The sequence below is a fragment of the Carassius carassius genome, chromosome 9, assembly GCF_963082965.1.
Source record: "Carassius carassius chromosome 9, fCarCar2.1, whole genome shotgun sequence".
In the NCBI taxonomy this organism is placed as follows: Eukaryota; Metazoa; Chordata; class Actinopteri; order Cypriniformes; family Cyprinidae; genus Carassius; species Carassius carassius.
The window spans coordinates 18913071-18934011 of NC_081763.1; the positions used below are offsets into that span (position 1 = coordinate 18913071).

General features: G+C 36.5%; 2 protein-coding genes across 8 annotated transcripts; one reads left to right on the forward strand and one right to left on the reverse strand.

The window, feature by feature from the left end:
- The first annotated feature begins 1191 nt into the window (after nt 1–1191).
- On the forward strand, nt 1192–9412 carry syt5a (synaptotagmin Va). 2 transcript variants are annotated; one of them, XM_059558161.1, is made up of 9 exons: nt 1192–1463; nt 5072–5238; nt 6358–6530; nt 6697–6786; nt 6971–7138; nt 7362–7529; nt 7628–7745; nt 7982–8115; nt 8566–9412. In XM_059558161.1, exons 2-9 carry the CDS (start codon nt 5082–5084, stop codon nt 8773–8775), a joined length of 1218 nt encoding a protein of 405 aa, XP_059414144.1. In that variant the 5' UTR covers nt 1192–1463; nt 5072–5081; the 3' UTR covers nt 8776–9412. The 2 variants fall into 2 exon arrangements, with proteins under 2 accessions (XP_059414144.1, XP_059414145.1); XM_059558162.1 differs by lacking the exons at nt 1192–1463; nt 5072–5238 and adding an exon at nt 6129–6183.
- Nucleotides 9413–11107: 1695 nt separating this feature from the next.
- LOC132149176 (troponin T, slow skeletal muscle-like) lies at nt 11108–19751 on the reverse strand. 6 transcript variants are annotated; one of them, XM_059558165.1, is made up of 12 exons: nt 19316–19751; nt 18009–18041; nt 17877–17890; nt 17380–17434; nt 13673–13733; nt 13350–13466; nt 13151–13228; nt 12904–13017; nt 12706–12815; nt 12454–12544; nt 12213–12253; nt 11108–11371 (listed from the first exon to the last, which is right to left on the reverse strand). In XM_059558165.1, exons 2-12 carry the CDS (start codon nt 18032–18034, stop codon nt 11326–11328), a joined length of 753 nt encoding a protein of 250 aa, XP_059414148.1. In that variant the 5' UTR covers nt 18035–18041; nt 19316–19751; the 3' UTR covers nt 11108–11325. The 6 variants fall into 6 exon arrangements, with proteins under 6 accessions (XP_059414148.1, XP_059414146.1, XP_059414150.1 ...); XM_059558163.1 differs by having other exon boundaries at nt 17380–17437; XM_059558166.1 differs by lacking the exon at nt 11108–11371 and adding an exon at nt 11380–11537 and having other exon boundaries at nt 17380–17437.
- Nucleotides 19752–20941: the final 1190 nt, after the last annotated feature.

The following is a 20941-nucleotide window of genomic DNA, read 5'->3' on the forward strand; positions in this document are numbered from 1 at the left end:
TAGCCATAACATCAGCAATCTGTCATCTTAGATGATACTTTCAGTTAAATGTTACTGGACAGTTAATGCAGACTATCTACATGCTGCAAAGCCTCCAGCTCCATAAATCATCAAACTGATTTTATCAAACGGCTCTTATGCTGAATATTGTCATTATATGGTTACATCAAACATTTTTAAAAAGCTTAATTTAGATGAATTAAACCTATCTTATTGTAAAGGCTAATGATAATTTATACAAATTCATACATCTTTCATGAGTGACAAAATGCTGAGTCACAGAGATGCAGCTCCATGTCAGCTCTTGGGAGTTTGCTGTTGTTGCTGACACAGAAAGAGCATTCAGTGGCAATTTTTGGTACAAAGCTGCTTCGTATTTGTGATCTGTCTTCACTGTACTTTTCTAATCCGTCATGTGTCAGGACTCTGAAGACAGATACCAATAGGAAAACAGCAAAAACTGGTCATCCTCTGATTGTCATCAATCAATACTTTCTTCCTGAATATGCAGTACTGACCTGGTGGACTTAAATACAAATTCTGAGCTGAATATTCTGTCTTTTGGATGCATTTAGTGGGCTGAAATTATTAAATCGGACTGTATCTGAATTTTTCAGCCCGCAGAAAAAGCTGTGAATGCAGATGGTCACAACAGTGTAAATGATGAATGTACGAAACAGCGACATTAAACCCCATAAACTGAAAATAGATGAGACACTTCACTCATCTCCATCCTGAAGATGTCACTGATACAACTGCACATAAAATTTAATGTGCAAATTTTAATACAGAGAGAAAATACAAAATACTAACTTACAACCTTTTCGTAGTCTGCTAAATGATACATCTAAACATTGCCATGAATTTGCACGGCACTAGTTGTAGTATTTAATTTTACCACACGAGGGTGCTGTTTCTTCAAGAAGGCCTATGTCTTATAAGCGCGCATTAATCATAAGCACTGAAGGACTAAGGCCCGTTGTGGTTCAACTGAATATTTATTTTTTCTATATATTTCAAGGCCTTGTACTCATTTTATAACCAATGAACAAAGTTTACAGCCTCCTTATGCCACACTAATCATTGGTATTATTAGCAGCAGTGAACCACCGACTAATCCGAGTCAGAAGGGTCACTGAACGAAAATTATACTGGAAATTAGAATCGGATAAACAGCATGCAGGAGATTATATGGGATACTAGCAAACTGATAAACGAGCGTAAGAGGTGGATGAAATAAGACTTTCACATGAGAAAACCAAGGGCACATAACTGCGAACAGAAGGGAGAGCACGATTAATCCAAGTGAAAGAGGGCTTGGCGCTTCAAATGCGCTTTGTGGGAGAGACAGGGACAGATGATAAGAGTAAGAGCACTGTGTGAGAGGACTGCTGCGTAACTGTCCCAAACAAAGCACAGGTTTCTGTCTGTATAAGAGAGTTGGATCAGAAGCACATCATCAGGTAAGTTTGATTATCGGCTCCACTTATTCATGTGAACATTATGCCATCTAGGTCAAGCAGTGTCATTTGAAATGATTTTAAACAACATTTCTTGTTATTTTATGATTAATGTATAATATAGCGTGTGCAATTTTATAGCATCATATTAATTAAAGATACAACATGGAAACAGTTGTAACTAGCCTACTTGGAAATGTGTCATGATGTAGTTTGATTGAACAGAAAAAGGATACATGCATTTAAAATATTAAAAGAATAATTTGTTCACCACCTGTTAAATTCATGGAGATTATATAAAATACAGTCCACAGACAAACTAAATGAAAAAGACCATTCACATTCAATGTATAAGTGAAAACCATTTAGAAATATGTTGTAGTTTTTTGTTTTCTCCATATTTTTTTTATTACAGTAACCTAAATCTTTTCTTTAAGACTTTTAAGGCTCAGATGAGTTTTGCATGACTAAATTGATGTTTAGCATATATGCGTAAAAGCTCTTCAGTCTTGGACAACTGTGATAGTACTAAGAATATATATTTTTTGACTGGATGAGATTTAGTTAATCCAAAAATACAGCAATTCTGGCCGCTGTAGAGACAAAGTAGACAAAGTAGAGATGAAGGAAAGAAAAACAAGGCCGTATGATGCCTGTGATGTCCTGTGACGCACTGAGCGACAGGCCTTCTTTAGCCAGATTAGTGCAGTCGTGTCAGCAAATCACACAAATAATTCTTCCTGAACTCTCAGATTATGCACTTACAAGGTAGCTGCTTTTTATGGAAAAGATGAGAAAAGAGAAGAAATCACTTAATTGTTTCAACTCTCTGTTGCACACATTTTAATTAAATGTTAAAAACATTTAATTACCCTTTCTCATTCAAAAACTAATGTACATTTTTTTTTTAATGTTGGAGGCTTTGTATATTAACTACTGTGTATATATTTTGCAGATGTCAAAATACTAATTGAAAACAGCTAAGCTAACAGCTAAATTTAAATAAATAAGCATAATAATCTAAATAAAAAAAGTTAGCTTAAATTTAAATCAAAATAAAATAAATACATTTAATTTTGTATTTACAATATTCTCCTGAGTGGTTGATTTAATTTAATTGGTGTGCTTTATTAATTCAGCTGTAGCTATGATGCTTCTAAACAACAAACACATTTAAACAATCCTATACCTCTAATAATTAGATATGCACATAATGTATATGACTTTACATGTTTCAAAACATTCACACACTAACAAACTTGATATTTTGAATGGGTGAAAAACCTATTAAGAATGAGAGAAAAATATATAAGGAAATTATATTAAAGTGACCACCAGGATGTAAAAATAATCCTAAAATATAATCATAAATCATTCTCAAATACTTTTTTAATCATTTTATTGGGCAGGTATATATACACACTCACCGGCCACTTTATTAGGTACACCTGTTCAATTGCTTGGTAACACAAATAGCTAATCACACATCCAATCACATGGCAGCCACTCAATTCATTTAATTTCATCTAGACGTGGTGAAGACATCTTGCTGAAGTTCTGAGTATCAGGATGGGGAAGAAAGGGGATTTAATTAAGTGACTTTGAACGTGGAATGGTTGTTGGTGTCAGACGGGCTGGTCTGAGTATTTCAAAAACTGCTGATCTACTGGGATTTTCACGCACAACCATCTCTAGGGTTTACAGAGAGAGAATGGTTAGAAAAAGAGAAAATATCCAGTAAACGGCAGTTGTGTGGACGAAAATGCCTTGTTGATGTCAGAGGTCAGAGGAGAATGGGCAGACTGGTTAGAGATGATAGAAAGGCAACAGTAACTCAAATAAATCACTCGTTACAAACAAGGCATGCAGAATACCATCTCTGAACGCACAACACGTCGAACCCTGAAGCAGATGGGCTACAGCAGCAGAAGACCACACCGGGGGCCGCTCCTGTCAGCTAAGAACAGAAACGGAGGCTACAATTCACACAGGCTCACCAAAACTGGACATTAGAAAATTGGAAAAACATTGCCTAATTTCTGCTTCTGCTGAGTCAGAATTCGGTGTAAAGAACATGAAAGTATGGATCCATCCTTCCTTGTCTCAACGGTGCAGGCTGCTGGTGGTGGTGTGGGGATATTTTCTTGACAAACTTTGAGCCACTTAGTACAAATTGAGCATTGTTTAAAGGCCACGGCCTACCTGAGCATTGTTTCTGACCATGTCCATCCCTTTATGACCACCATGAACCCATCTTCTGATGGCTACTTCCAGCAGAATAATGCACCATGTCACAAAGCTCAAATCCTATCAGACTGGTTTCTTGAACATGACAATGAGTTCACTTTACTCAAATGGCCTCCACAGTCTCCAGATCTCAATTCAATAGAGCAGCTTTGGGATGTGGTGGAGTGGGAGATCATGGATGTGCAGCCGACAAATCTGCAGCAACTGTGTGATGCTATCATGTCAATAAGGACCAAAATCTCTGAGAAATGTTTCCAACACCTTGTTGAATCTATGCCACAAAGAATTATGGCAGTTCTGAAGGCAATAGGGGGTCCAATCTGGTACAAGCAAGGTGTATCTGATAAAGTGGCCTGTGTGTGTGTGTGTGTGTATGTGTGTGTGTATGTGTATGTGTATATATGTATGTATGTGTGTGTGTATGTATGTATGTATGTATATGTGTATATGTATATATATGTATATGTATATATATAATAATTTTTTTTTTTTTACAAAGTGAAGAAAATGGATCAGTAATAAGTTAATCATGATTACCCAACAAAGCCAATAGAAAAAATGAAGAATTAAATTTTTTAACTCTGACTCATATAAAAATGTTTATGTTCATCGTCTTTCATTATTGTGGTCAGTTTATGTGGCTGACAGGTAAACAAGGTACAGGAAGAGAATCGTCGTAAAGTCCTGCCCTCATAAATCTAACTGTGACTTTGCTGCTCAACATGTTCTTCTATACAATGAAGAGCAGTGGCTTCCTGGAGTCTTTAGTCTTACATAGTGGTCTGGTGACAGGATGACGTTGGTTGTGTAGGCTCAAGTGTGAAAGTGGAGTGGGAGGGCCCTCTTTCTAATTAACTTAAACCTAAGGATTTTTGGATTAGCTTTGGCAATTAATTCATTATGCATCGGCTGAGAGTGACAAGAGGTCAGTTTAACAGAGGCAGGTGGAAACAACCATTGTGTGTAAATGTGTATGACAAATATCAGAGTTTTTGAGCACATAGTGTTTGAACAAATGGGCCTTACATGTGCATGGTTGTGTTTTGATATGTTACAATTCCAGGATTAATAACGGACATGCTGAGCTCTAGCATCAGAGCTTACTCCATCAAAAGTCATGCCAGACACAAACAGGACAGAGGTCGGGAGGGAAAGAGAGAGGTAGTGTCAGCTTTACAAAAGGAGGGGTGGTGGATGGGATGAAAAGGAGCACATTATAATATATATATATATATATATATATGAGTCACATTAAATTAGTTCTTCAGAGGATGTGAGACAGATCTACACAATGTATGTGATTTAGGGCATTTAGTTTATATAGGTTATGTCAGGTCAGTAACAGTCTTGTTTTATGTCTCTAGCTGATCAGTCATGCGTTTGGTCAGCGTGCAGCATCGTGTGCGGAGAGCAGCAGAATCAGAGGAGGAGACCAAACCTTCTCCACCCCCTCTGCCCCCTCCCTCTCACCACTCACACAACTTCATAAATATGAAGAACAAGTTTTTCAATGAGCTTGGCCATCTACCTAGTAAGTAGTATTTGTATGTCAATACACCATACATGACTATTCCAGAAGGCCACCATCGTTGTAAGACATGAATATTCAGTTCAATGTAGGTTCTGGCATTGGTGATGTCAGGACAACATCTAATGCCAATGTCAGTGTGATGCAGAATACTTACATTGATATTTTGATGCATTAGTTGTGAAGTATGGCACCCAAACCCAACATTTGTTAAATGTGATCATTTTAAAGGTATAGTTCACCCAAACATTTAAATTCTGTAATCATCTGCTCACTCTCATGTTATTACAAACCTGTATGACTTCGTTTCTTCTGTTGAGAGGATACCATTTTTTCTTATTTTGAAGAATGTAAGTATCCAAACACTTGGTGGTCCACTTTGACTCCCATAGTATGGAAAAAGTGTATATATATATATATATATATATATATATATATATATATATATATATATATGGAAATCAATGGGGACCAGAAACAGTTTGGTTACCAACATTCTTCAAAATATCTTTTATTGTGTTTAACAGAAGAAAGAAATCCAAAACACATGTTTGTAACGACATGAAAGTGAGTAAATGATGACAGAAATTTAGTGTTTGAGTGAACTGTTCTTTTAACAAATTAAAGGAACACTATCCCCTAATGTCATTAGACATTTATATTTTATTAGTTTAGTCATGGTATTAAGTAAAAAAAAAAAAAAAATGAATGCCTCTCAGATGTTAGCTTTTCATGTCAACCTGATTTTCATCTGGTGCCAGCTGGGATCATTCATATTTCATCATATTATCATTACAAAACACACATTCCCATCAAACCGTGTATATTTGTATTTGTATATACATATATAAGAGAGTGCGCATGATCAATTAATTCCTCCATTTTTTCCAATTCCGTGTGCATCCTTCATGTTTTTATCTATTCCATCAACAGACCCCAAGATCAGAAGTAAGTTTCCCTAAGTCTTTTTCTGTCAGTCCTCCATCCACCTATCCATCCACTTATTAGTTTAGCAGAAAATGTGTAATTGAAGTTATGTCTTTTTTACTAACGGAGATGAAATGAGGATCATTGTTTCTCTCTCTCGCTCTCTCTAACTTTCTTTCTTTCTCCGCTGCACAGTGCCTATGTGGGCTATTGGTGCCATAGTTGTGGTCGTGCTTGCCCTGGTTGCCTGCTTTGCTTTCTGTGTCTATAAGAAGTGCTTGGGAGGGAAGAAAAAAACTAAAAAAGTCAGAGAGAGGAAGGGAGGACGAAGAAGGATGAAAAAGGAAGGAGAGGAAGAAGCAGGCGAGGTAGGAGAGCCTGAACATTTAAAGCATGTTAAGGCCATAGCGTTCAGAGAGAATAAAGCTCTTTAAGATCTAGATCTTTCAGATTATTGATATTTTAATCTAAATTTAAAAAAGAAATGGGTAATGTTTTGCTTAAGTATTTTAAATGTACACTGCCCATATTTAGGAACAACCGAAAGAAGGAGAGGGCGAGGGAGAGAAAGAACATTATGGCAAGTTGGAGTACACTCTGGACTATAACTTCACTGACAATCAGGTTGGTCAAAAGTCGATGTTCTTAATATGCATTGTGATTGTGAGTTAATGATTTATTTTTTTTTACACAAATTGACAATCTAAAAATAAAAATCATAATGCTATAAATTCTATTGTAAAAAATGTGTGACTAGCTACTTGATTTTGAAAACCTGACCCACAACCTTTTCTTCAACAACCTTCAGCTCATTGTGGGTATCTTGCAAGCCCAAGACCTTGCTGCGATGGATATGGGTGGAACATCTGACCCATATGTCAAAGTTTATATGCTACCAGACAAGAAGAAAAAGTTTGAAACCAAGGTCCAGCGCAAGAATCTGTGTCCTGTTTTCAATGAGACATTCATGTTTAAGGTATTGAAGTTATGTTCCTATAAACGTGCCTTTTTTTTTTTTTTTTTTTTTTTTTTTGATTAGCTTAAAGACAATTTGTCATGTACTTTATCTTAATTGTACAGGAGAATTAGTGCAACATAGCTTTTTGACAAAAAACAAATGCCTTTTCTTTGCATAAATGGTGCTAGGTCAGTGTTCATACAGGCATTCATGCAACATGAATTTTATTTCTGTTTTGTAGATCCCCTTTAATGATCTAGCAGGACAGACTCTGGTCCTGCAGGTGTTTGATTTTGACCGCTTTGGGAAACATGATGTAATTGGAGAGATCAAAATCCCTATGAACAGCATTGACCTGGCCCAGCCCATACACGAATGGAAAGACCTGGTCGGAGGACTGAAAGAGGAAGTAAGGCTTTCCTTGGCTGTTTACGTTTTTTTCATTAGCTGCTATAGTCTGTTTTTTGATGCTTTTAAACGAATCACTCTCCTCTTCTTCTCCAACAGCAAGAGAAACTAGGAGACGTCTGTATCTCCCTGCGCTATGTGCCCACATCTGGTAAGCTGACTGTCTGTATCATGGAGGCCAAGAACCTGAAGAAGATGGACGTGGGTGGTTTATCAGGTTAGTGTGGTAGCGCTATTATGTTAAACTTACATTCCCTTTCTGTGTTGTTCTTTATATTCAAATGAAATGATTCTCTACACATCAAATGTGACTTTAAAATAAAGTAATACAATTTTATCCTTTGAAATATCCTGGCTTTTCTGTGGAAATGTGGTGCTACCGTGCTAAGCTGCATATGTTGGATTTATCCATATAACAATGCCTCTCTCTTACTTTTTTCTTTTTTGTCTTAGATCCTTTTGTAAAAGTGGTTTTGCAACACAATGGAAAGCGTATAAAGAAGAAGAAGACGACAGTTAAGCAGAACACACTGAACCCCTACTTTAATGAAAGCTTCAGCTTTGAAATCCCCTTCGCTCAGATTCAGGTAAATATTTTTGAAACACATTTCTTGACACACTTGACTACTTGCAAATCTAATACATTTACAGGTTTATAATTTTGATCCTTTAAAATGCGACCTTTTCATGTATAGTATGTTTAAAGTGATAATGCTACTACACTGTAAAAAAAAAAAAAAAAAACCTTTCGAAGTAAAGAAAAAAACTGATTGTTGCAGTTTATTTCAGTCTTTCTACTTCAGAATTTGACATTTAATTCAATGTTACTTGCTTTTCCTTTTTAATTATTTGTAAATTTTACTAGCAAAAATGTTTAATTTTAAATGCTTCAGTTTTCTGGCTGTTTTAAAGTAAATACTACAGCAAAATTTTTCAGTACTAAACTCATCTGTTTACAATTGAAAGGTTTGATGAGAAACAACAGAGTGGATTAAATGCGTATTGACCTATTTTTCTGTTCCTCTGACTTCCTGTAGAAGATCCAGGTGTTGATCACGGTCTATGACTATGATAAACTGGGAAGCAATGATCCGATTGGGAAGTGCTGGATTGGGTTTGGTGCTAGTGGGGTGGGTCTGCGCCACTGGTCAGACATGCTGGCCAATCCCAGACGACCTGTGGCCCAGTGGCACACCCTTCAGCCTGAAGAGGAAATAGATGCTGCCCTTAAAGCACCTATCCGCTAAATATCTAATCCACCCTCAACATAATGTTTTCAGCACACATCAGGCAAAATCATTTAAATTTAATCTGTCCTTTCACTGAGGAGTTTCTGTCTGTTACGTTATTAACATCATTATTACCTGTACCCTTCTTTACTGAGAAACAGAGGAGGAGTAACTTTTATAAATGTTATGTATATTATGTTCATCTGGATTGTGTTTCTTATTTAAATGTGTCTGTATGTGGATGATAACTGTGTGTGTTTGTTTGTTTGTTTGAAAGTGTTGTGTGTATGTATCTGTCCATAACCCTGAGAGCACACGTACAGCATGGAGATATCTATTTGACGTCTGCATTTACATCATGAGTGTTTGCTCATCTGCAGTAAGTCTATGCGACGTTTCCTGTCAGATGTCAAATAGATGTATAGAAAATGTCTTTAAGATGTTTATGATTTAGGATGCATGTAAAAATGGCATCTTAAAGACGTCTATCAGGTGTTTGTACACAGCAGATGCTTTCCAGATGAAGCGATCTTGAACAGACATCTTGCAGACGTACGTGTGCCATCTGGTAACTGTTTGGGAACTCCTGATTTGCCTAGTCTATTTTTGTTTTCTTGTGAACCAAGATGACTATAAACTCAACAACTGGATACATTATTTCATATTTTAAGAAGTTTTTTTCATTTCATGTACAAATAGACAAACTATAGTTATTAACTAAACTAGTCTTTAACTGTTGGTAAATATTTCCTCATCATATAAAATGATTTATTAATTTGGCAGCCGTAATTATATGTAAACATGTCTACCAAAAGCAGTTGTCTGGTTGGGTTCAGCAGTATTTCGGGTTGTCCAGCTGTAGGTGGGAGCTTGGATTAATCTTGTGGCGCAGTGCTGGACTAAGCCATACATGTGAGCAGGGAATTACAGCCAGTGAAGGGCGGGAGTGCGGAGAGGATGAAGGAGACAAGGACACAGACAAAGTCATACTGAGTGATTGGGGATAGATAGAAACAGCATTTTTAATAAAAAGTTGGGTAACTGGTTAAAAATATGAATTGGTTAAAGACAACAAAACATACAGATTAACAAAAAACCAAGATGCAAATCAGTGCATTGCAAAGCTAGCCAAAATGATAGCAGCTGACCGTGATTGAGAGAGTTTATGCACCCAATGGATAAGAATACTGTAGTAGGCTAGTTTGGTTTTAGATTACTATTCTTACATTAATAATATTCTGCTAAACCATATTAGCATGACATCTACAAGAAAGCGAATTTGCGACTGTCATGCTACAACACTGCTGTTTTGAGACTAGCTAGCACTAAGTATAAGAATGACTTTTAAATTGGTTTCTCAAAGGCTCTTCGGGTAGCTTGTATACATTAGCATGCTTGGTCACACAGCAAGAACGTTGTATTAACTTACCAGCAGGAGGCGTAGTATTAACATGAAGTTTTGCTAGTCTGCTAATTTGTTATGAACTAGCGCTCACGGCCACCAGATGGTGATTGAAGATCAACAATAGGTTACAAATTTTAGAAATTCTAATACATATACATATGTGCAGTACATTTCATATATTTTAAAACGCCTGCATTTAATTACATCTGTAAATAATTTCTGTAGGATATATCTATAATTTTACAAGTGACCCTTTCACTGACCAACCTTTACCTTCACCCACCTCAGTATAGCACCAGAAGTGTTTTACAACAACATGAACACAATATACATTGCACTTTGCCTAAAGCTATACTGTGAAGTAGCACCAATTTAATTACGTTAAATCATAGCCTAGCCTTCTGTTAAGACGTCATGTAGTGTTAATGTGGGCCTGTCAATTGCCTTCAGCAAGTCTTATAATTATAGGACACATGTTTTGACAATTACACTTGTAATTTTCACACAAATATCTGCTATTTTGAATAGGTTAACACTCATTACTGAATCCTTCCTAAACCGGTTCTTTACTGTTGTGTTACTGTACAAGAGGCTTCATGTCTGATGTACAGAACAGTTTCAACTTTTGGGTTCCTTGATAACATCCCATTTTACTTTAGCAAACATAATGAAAACTGACCAAAAGGCATGCAGGAAAGCACATTGAAGGAAATGATTTAAGCATTTAATAGCGAGGCATGTGACCTGGAGACCACAATTTTTGTGCAGCATCATGAAAACAGGATTCTCAGGCCATGTTTTAAACACTATGAATGAAGACAGACATCTTTAAATGATGTCAAAGGTCTCTCTCTCTTATTTTCATTTCCTCAACACACTTTCTCTTCCCTTTGCGAGTGAATTTCCAGTCTGGATTGCAAAGAATAAATTATGATTCAGATGTATTTTTTTTTTTACATTTATTAATTTAGCAGATGCTTTTATCCAAAGTTCCTTGCAAATGAAAATAATACAGAAGTGATTCATCTAATCCAAGCACATCAGATTTGAGAGGAGTTTTGAATCTATACATTCAGAACTGTTATTCTTTTGCACAGGCTGTGAAATTGTCAGAAGAGTCAAAAGCAAAATCCATGGTGGCTTCTCATTATTTTTCCAATTTCTTATTTCCAGCGACCTCCGACCTTTCCTTTACCATGCCCTTTTTTGCTGTGATAAAGAGAGAGTTGAAACATGAGCATATCTGAGACAGATATTTAAAATATATTTTTCATTGAAGAAAAATGCTTAAGTAAGGGTTGGTTCACCCAAAATTGAAAATTCTGTCATCATTAACTCTGTCATGTTGTTCCAAACCTACATGACTTTCTTTCTTCTGTGAAACACAAAAGAAGATATGTTGGGTGGACTAGCCCTTTAAGTTAGAAACACACTACTCGGCTAGTTTTTTTGCACGGATTAAAATCAGTGCCAGTCAGATTTAACAGCTTCTAGAGCTGGCGCCAGGGCACTTATATCGGGGAGTGGGCATTTAGATTTAATTTATAATTCATGTTCAACTAGTTCATTACTTTAGTTTGTGATAACAGCCATAAAAGCCTGCAATACTCTCATTTTTTATTTTATTTTTGCTTTCACTTTCGCTTTCAAAATCGATCACATAAAGCATTGAGTGGTAAAGAGGGGAAGGAGGCATAGTAATGGGTCTGGACGGGGCAAGGGCTCTGAACGCCCCACCTTGGCGCTGGCCCAGGCATAGTCCATGATGACTCAGAATTTTAAGCTTCACACTATGATTTTATCCAGTCTGAAAATATCAAACATGTTAAAATCAGGCACATGTTTCTGAGTGAGTTTGCTGTGTTTGGAAATCTGGTATGTGAGTGTGATCCTCAGCTGTTTAGTGTACGATTCCTTGTGTTTCTCTATAACCATTTACAAAGTTGCCAAGTGAATGATACCTAGTGTTATAACATACTTTCAGATTTTAAAAGTCACGTAGTGTGTTTCAGCATTTAAACAATCTGCTTATTAACTCAATGGGACTTACAACTTTTGAGCATGAGAAATCCTGTTCAACAGAACAACAATCTGTTGAGAAAAGTGCAAAGTTCAGATAAGTACATAGTATCCATTGTACTTTCACGGGCTTTCAATTTCTATCTTTTCATCTGGTTTCCTCTAATTCAACCGAACAAGGATTAGTATTTGCCAAAACAAAGAATGAATACAATGTAATACCAAATACACTTAGATTTCTTAAACCTCAGTTTTTAATCAGTTCGCCACACCTCATATTTCTGTCTCTTCATTTGATCCAGGAGGTCAAACTTCTCGGACTCCAGCTGGTGAATCCAGTTCCACATCTCCTGAGCTCGTTGCCTGTTTTGTGGAAGTAGGGAACAGATAGGATGCAAAACTGTCAGGTTTAAATAAAAACATGATAGTCTGAAAAGGAACACACTTTTAGATGTAAACTTACAGATCCTTGCACATCTTGCGTAAAGGTACGACTGTATGTAGATGTGTGTGTGGGTGATTACCTTAACCCATCCTCTCGCAGATTTTCGATGCCAAGAGGAGAGCGCCTCTCTGAAAGAGTCTTTCTCTTGACTTCTCTTCCAGTAAGACGCTTTCCACGTTTCTGCTCTGCCTACAACACAAACACAAAAATACATATGTACAAACTAATATGTATTAGTTTACATAAGGTAAGGCATGTGTACACAACAGTAACTTACCTTGGCTAAGAAGCCACCAAAGTTTGCCCCCATATTGGACAAAACCTTCTTCTTCTTGGCCTCGTCTTCTGCTCTCTTCTTAGCCTCCTCATCCTCTTTCCTCTGACGCTCTTCCTGACGAGAGAGCATAGATAATACATTTCACATTGATTTTTATCTTACAAGTATTCTTAATTAAATTCCACATACAACTTAGAGAGCATTTGAGTATTTTGTTGGCTAAGTTTTCGTTTCATTTCTGATTTACCGCGATCCTCGTCTGTCGGTCTCTTTCTTTCTCTGCTCTAACACGCTGCTGCTCTGCTCTTTCTGCTCGCCGACGCTCCTAATTGACCAGATTGACGAAAATTAGTGCAAAGTAAACAGAACAGTGAGTACATAGGTTTTTTTTTTGTTTGTGTTAAATAAAAGAGAGAGAAAATGAAGTGATAAAGTCTGAGAGTTACAATTCTCTCCTTGAGACCGATCAGTTCTTCCTCCTCTTTCTTCCTCTGCTCAAAGTGGACATCAATTAAAGTCTGTAACTCCAGAAAGTCCTTCTCCATCCTTTTTCGGTGAATATCCTGAGAGAGAAAATTATATCGCTTGATATAAATGGTAAACTGTAATTTTCACAACGTCCAAAAAGCTTACAACACACAATGATGTGTTTTCATGTCTTTATTGAGCACACCTTATAACCATTAACTGTGCAGGGTGGGAGAAAGAAATGAACCCTGTATATTCTCAGTTTGCAGTTCATTTTTTAGTCAACTGGATTGTTACTTACATCGAAATCAACCCGCTCACCCTCTGGAATCTTTGGAGGGGCAAGTTGTGGAACCATGGGCCTGTGTGAGAGAGGGCAATCAGCTAGAGATTTAGGGGAATAAGTGCATGAAGACATTAGAAAAATGCAGAGTGTGCTGATGGTTTGATGAAAAGAGTGTCTGAACACTTACTTAGGCTGGGGTCTTTCCTCCTCTGAAAGAAGTGTCAAAGAAAAGGGTAAAAAAAAACAAAAAAACAACAAGGAAGTTGTTGTCAAATATAATCAAAAAGCCCTTCCTATTTGCACACAACTGTGCAATAATCCACTAGTCTTGCACAGTAATAGTGAATTACACTGGTTGTAAGAACTGTGTTTTTTGCACCTCCTTTTGACATTTTCACATTTTAAAAATATCTGGAAATTCTTTCAAATAAAGCTGGTCTCTCTCAAACACTCTAGAGGACACAGCTGTCACAGGATTCTTTCATGACCTCTTCAGTGCACAGGGCAATGTTATTCAAGTCAGTGATTTATTACAGTATACATAACATTCTGTGTTTGGGGGAAAACTTCAGTGTTGGGCAACTCAAAAGAGCTGTAAAGTTGAATGTAATCATATATTCAGAGCCTGATGTAGATTTGTCATGTATAGCTTTCATATTATTAATCATAAACCTGTCCTTATACTCTTATTTGTTTTTACAAAAACTGTGCGCACAGACTAAAAAAAATTAAATAAATTTACCAAAAAAAAAAAAAACAGTATATAAAATATTTAACTAACAATACTGAAACATTAGTCCAGGGTATAATCAGAAATGGCTTCTTGGCACATCAGACATGAAATACAGTATTCTGTTATTTAATGTATGAATCACATGACTGTTTACATGAAATTAACTATTATTTATTAATTTTAGTTTCACACTTGTTACAAAAATTCCATAATTAATACTAGTCAACAATTCTAAATGCCATGCATGTCAATAAAAAAGAAAAGCCACAGATGTTTCACCATGATGAGCAGAGGAAGGGAAAACACAATTTGTAACACAGAACTCAGGGATCAGGATAAGTAGGTAAAGGAAATATTTTTCTTCTTCCTGATTCTCTTCTGATGAATTTAACAGAGGAAACAAAAAATACAGGAACACAGGGAACAATGGGCGATGTTGGAATAATATTGAGATAAAACTAGTCATTAAGCAGACATTTGACAAATAGGGAAGAGGATTAGATTAGACATGTGAAAAAAAATGTGCAGACTGTTCCTATTGTGTAACTGGACTCTCTGCTCTTACAGCTCTCATTTAAAAAGTGTGTATTTAATGTGTCACACAGTGTGCAGCCGAACATTTACAAAAACACACAATATTCACAAACACACACGTGCAAAACACGTGTCTAAAATGAAGTTTAAAATTACTGACTACACAATATATTATATTTTACTCAGCCCTTGCACAAAATACTAAAACTGTATGTTGAATTACACATCAGTCTTTTCCTTAAGGTTTACATTCTACATGCCATTCTATTGGTGCATCTCTTTTATCAACAAAGTACCTTAATATTCTCTATACTCCTGCTGTTCTATAATATCAGATAAACATGAAATTGAAATTTGAAAACAAATAAAAAATATCAAAATCTTTAACAGATACAGACAATCTTGGCATTCAGTCCTTAGTAATCCTTATGTCCTTCTGTCTTTCTTCTGCTCTGGTGACAACTTTTTCTATTGTTTTTTATTTATTTATTTATTTTAAACAGGATAAAGAACTACTTGTTTTGAATGACTGCAGGTATTGACTTGGGAAGTAAACTTATAATATATATATATATATATATATATAGGTTTATCAGAAGGTTCACATACAGTGGTGTTTGAAAGTTTGTGGACTTATTGGAATTTTCTATATTATGCATAAATGTAACCCCCCAAAAAAATCACCAGATATTCATGCAAATTCTGAAAGTTGGCAAGAGAATGTACTCAAATAAAAGAAATTGAAATATATACTTTATAATTTATTTATTAAGGAAAAATATGTAATATTAAATATCTGGCCGTGGCAAAAATCTGAATCTCTAGGATCAGCAGTTACTTTGGAAGTGAAATTAGAGTGTTTTCAGTCAGTGGGATGACTATCAGGGGTCATTGCCTGTCCTGTTTTATTTAGAGAGCAGGGATCTATCGAAGTCTGATTAAGTTTTTAGAAGTGAAGCACAGGACAAACAAAGGAGGTCTCTGAAAGCCTCAGATAAAGAGTTGCTGTTGCTCACCAGGGTACAAAAAGTTATTTCTCCCATTTTGTCAAAGCTTTGAAGAGATATAGCCTCAGAGTCATTTTGGCACGTGCCTAAATTTTGTAGCAGCGCTGTACGAAAGCGGTTTCGTCTATCGACATGAAATAAATAACTTTTTGTCAGCACAGTCTGAAGATGATTTGACTCACTTTTGGTAAAGATTGGACCTATAGGTTTGAGGAGGAGTTCGAACAGTAGGTTTACAGCATAAATCAAACTGGCCGACATCTCGGATTTGCTACAGGGAAATTGGTATGTCTGTTGTTGGCATAAGCCACAGAATATTTTGAGACCAGTTGCAAAAGGCTAATGCAATCAAAAGTTATTAGCGTTTTTGTAAATTTCATAATAATAAATCAATGGTTTATTACTCTTGACCAATTGTTGACACTGTTACCAAATTGCTGTGGCGTGGTCAGTGAGGTGACAATGGCACATACAAAGTTTGCTGCAAACACGTCAAAGCTTTGCAGAGATGAATTTTGGCATCTTAACCAGCAAATTTGTTGATGCTCTAAATGAAAACTGTTTTGTATATCGACACGAAATCCATAACTTTTTGCCAGCTTGGTCTGAAGATGATCAAAGTGATGAGTCAAATTTGGTTAAAATTGGACTAACGGTCTAGGAAGAGCCTGAAAAAGTAGGTTTTCAACATGCATTAAAATGTCGGACGGGAAGTTCAGTCAATTATGGCAAAATTGTTATTTATGTTCTCAACATGATGCAAGAAATCTATCAACATCATTACAATTTTTTCTTTTACAGTCTCATTACAATACTATAATGTATGCAGAAGTTATTAACATTTTTAGAAATTAATTTATAACTTTTGACCACAAGGTCTGCACCCAGACTTTTTGAGTGCCATCAGGGCATGGTGCCAAAGATGCACATCGATTATGGTAATAAAGTCTGAGCATTCTTAAAATATTGAATTTTTGACAAAATTCAAAATGGCCGATGCCCAAAATGACTGACATTTGGTATGGTTCGACTCAGCATGCACCGAATCTTAAGAGACCTGTGTTGTGTGATTTTTGGCTAAACCATTAAGTTGTTATAAGCAAAAATACGCATTTTTCATATCTTCTGACCACTACGGGGCACTGCGCCAAAACACTGCAGGTTATCTCAGGTTATGTTTATTATAACACTCAGCAAGTTTGGTATCAATAAGCCAAACCTTTATGGAGATACAGCCTCACATCCATTTTTACGTACTTTTCGTAGAATTCCTTTGTGCGTTATTTGTAAATGGTGGACTGTGCTGAATTTTACAGCTACCCGCTCACATTCACACTTTTTTAGCTGGTGTTGCTCTCGATCATACTGCATTACTCTCATGTATTGTAGTATTTATTTTTGTATGGCCTTTATTTTCTCATCAACTTCAAATAGACATTGTTTTGAACTCTTGATGAGATATTATTTTACCTGCTCCTGCATCCTCTGCAGCCTCCTCCTCCTCTGCTTCTCACACAAGCCACAAGATGATGAAGGAAAGGAAAAGATAAGTGAATATCAGTTATGTGCCCAAGAGAGCATGTGAGGACAATCAGAAGAGTATATGAGTGTGTGTATAAATAAGTGTGTGCATAGGATTATGTAAGTGTACACCATTTGTTAGGGATGTATGCCAACAGCAACATGTGATCAGTCTGTAAGAATAACCTTTCCAGGAAAAGGCATTGTGCCAAGCCTAAGCACCCAGTGAGACTCATGCATATCTCTATGAAAGCAGCTGAAGCTCAGGAGGATCTCTAGAGGCATCTATAACTGGCCTCTGGGTACACATTATGCCAAGGATTTACTTATAATCACTAAAGCTAAAGTTTCAGAGGGCAAAATAATAAATAAGAAAATACAGGGTATAATATACAGGCAAAAAATAAAGAACAATTCTACTCACCCTCAGCTTGTTCCCTAACAAGCCATTTAAAAAAAAGAAAGGAAAATGAATGAGTAAACATACCAGTAAATGAAATGCTTTATCAGTCCAATAATCAGTTATAATAGAAAAATAAAAGGAAATATTACTCACTCATATTCCTCCTCTACATCAGACATGGTGAAACTGGATGAGAGAAGGAGGAAAAGAAAGCGAGAGTGAGACATACAGTACAAGGAAAAATAGCAGATCCATATTGCTTAACATTTCGTAATAGCTTTAGAAAGAGGATGAGAGAGCAGGAGAGAGTGACAAAACCAAAGGAGCATCAGATCTAAATTGTTCCACTGTCCCAAAGTGCTGACATCTTATTGAATGCTTCACATGAAGACTGATGGGGTGAGAACAGGTGGGAATGTACAGACAAAAAGACGGGGGAGATAGGATTTCTGACACTTTCTTTGTTCGGTTCTTCCTTCCTTTTCCTTTTCTGACAGTTTTTATTTTTTTAGCAGGAATTGCAGTTAATGACTATCATACACGGTTTGATTGCAGTCATTAACATTTCGCTGCCAGATTCCTCTCCCTGTGCCTCATCTTTCACATCAGTGTCGTACCATAACTTCTATTTGAAAAATGTTATAGCTACTGTATGGTGCATTCAGCATAGAGAATATATGAGGCACGTAGCTGTAGGTGTCACCACCCCTCTATTTACTGTCTCTGGACAAAGGCTTGCAAGCACATGCAGTGTCCATCTAAAACCAGCGTACTTTCAACATTTTGCCCTGCTTTTACTTTGCTAATGAGATTATCAGCATCTAAAGAGCATGAGTATAGCAAATTTGGTACAAAATGATCAAATTACAAGAGGAAGATGTCCCTAGCTCTGGATTGAACCAAGTAGGGATAGATGCAAGAAACGACAGGATGAGAAAGTGACAGACAAAAAGGGCGTTTGAGGGGCATGTAAGTTTATGGAAGGTCATAGCAGCATTAACCAGAATTCTGACGGGTTAATTTTAGCCAGGACCCAGGGAGAGATCACAGGAGTTACATCTTTATGGCTCAGAAAGTGAAATTTATTCATAGTTCCATCAAGTCCAGTTGGTCAAGGACATCATCAAACACTGCACAAAACAGTACAGACTATACTACAGGCAATTATGCAAGGAAGATGCATGCAGGTTATGACCATCATTGGAGAACTACACACTGTTCTGCTCACAGTTACTTAATTACATCTATTTTGGAGTCCTAAATGAGTACACACATTCGGTACAGGACAATAAAACGCAATAAAAACATTATTATAACTGCACACAAAAAAAACAGACCTTCTGTTTTCATAAAATTTCTAAAGATATACTGAAATATGCTGAAAATGTAATTACTTTTCTGCATATGGAAAGAAATGACTGAACATGCAATTGTTTTAGAAGTAACAAAGAGACTTTTACCTTTTGGTGATGGTGGGATGGGTTCACAGCAGAAAAGGATGACACCCTGGGACACGAAGGATGATGAGGGGAGAGTCCTACAAGTTATGAGAGCTTTGTAATGCGGGACAATGAGTCGTTTTTATATGAGGACAGGGACAGATGGAGGGTGTTAGCATCTACGGCATAGGACCATGGATGGATTAGATATGAACTCTGGGACAGAAAGATGACCACCATGAGGGATTAGGGGAGACAGGGGGAATGACCTCACACAACAAACACAGGGATATAAAAAGAGACAGAAAAAACAAAAGGCCAGTTGGGAACAAAAATAGCACAGGGGATTTAGACAATTCTTCCCAGAAGACATATTTTCTATTTGACACAAGGTAATGGCTAAGACAACTTTGAGGTAGATTGATGGGCTCTCATTTCTTACAGGTATTGTTTAGGAATATAACCCCACAGATAGCGGATTAGAAAGATGATTGAAGTTGCAGTAGATGGGAAATTTGCTGATCCAAGGCAACATGTTCTGCTCGCACAATTGTTGCTTTGTTAGAAAATGACTTGGCCTTTGTTGGCTGGATGGCAATACAACAGACTTTAATGGATTATGAATCAGTTATTTTGGTGTAAAGGGACTGCTTTTACCAGCAGATTACAATAGCTAGAGTCTTACAATGGTCAATTTTTTTTTTCTGTGAACGCTAATCACTGCGGCTACGTAACATTTTTCTAATCAAAAATAGTTTTAATGAAGAACATTTATTTATTTATAACGAGTCATTTCTTCTTGAATCAATATTTGGTTCATCGTCCTTGCAGTCTGTTTAGATTGCTCACAGATTTGTATAATTAGGTAGAAATTTATTTTAATGAATACCAGTTCAGTGGTTCCCCAGCTCTTTTTAAAAAGAGTTTCTCTAGACTGCTTTTAAAGTCATACTTCAAGAATACTAACCTTTTTTTCCCATGTGACATCACTAGAGGATGCAGAATTTGCTTCTATTCACATTGCATTTGGCTTTATCAAAGCACTACAGAGCTATTTATTTCTTGATTAAGAAAAAACCCAAATGCACAAATATTTCCCGTGGGTCTGCACCAAACATAAACAAACAAAAATCAGAGCACAGAATTTCCTTTACGTCAACAAACTCTCAGCATAACGGTCTTTCTCAAAAAGGTCTCTTTGCTGTTTAAAGGACAGAGTTCTATAATAATCCCCAGCAGAAAGCAGAGGGCAACAAAGAATAGAACAAATTGTATAAATGCTATATATATATATACTTACATACTCACACACTGAACAAAATTATAAATGCAACACTTTTGTTTTTGCTCCCGTTTTTCATGAGCTGATCTCGAAGATCGAAGACTTTTTCTATGTACACAAAAGGCCTATTTTTCTCAAATATTGTTCACAAATCTGTCTAAATCTGTGTTAGTGAGCACTTCTCCTTTGCCAAGTTAATCCATCCACCTCACAGGTGTGAGGTGTGGCATATCAAGATGCTGATTAGACAGCATGATTATTGCACAGGTGTGCCTTAAAAGGCCACTCTAAATGTGCAGTTTTACTGTATTGGGGGGTCCAGTGTGGGGATCCAAAAACCAGTCAGTATGACCACCATTTGCCTC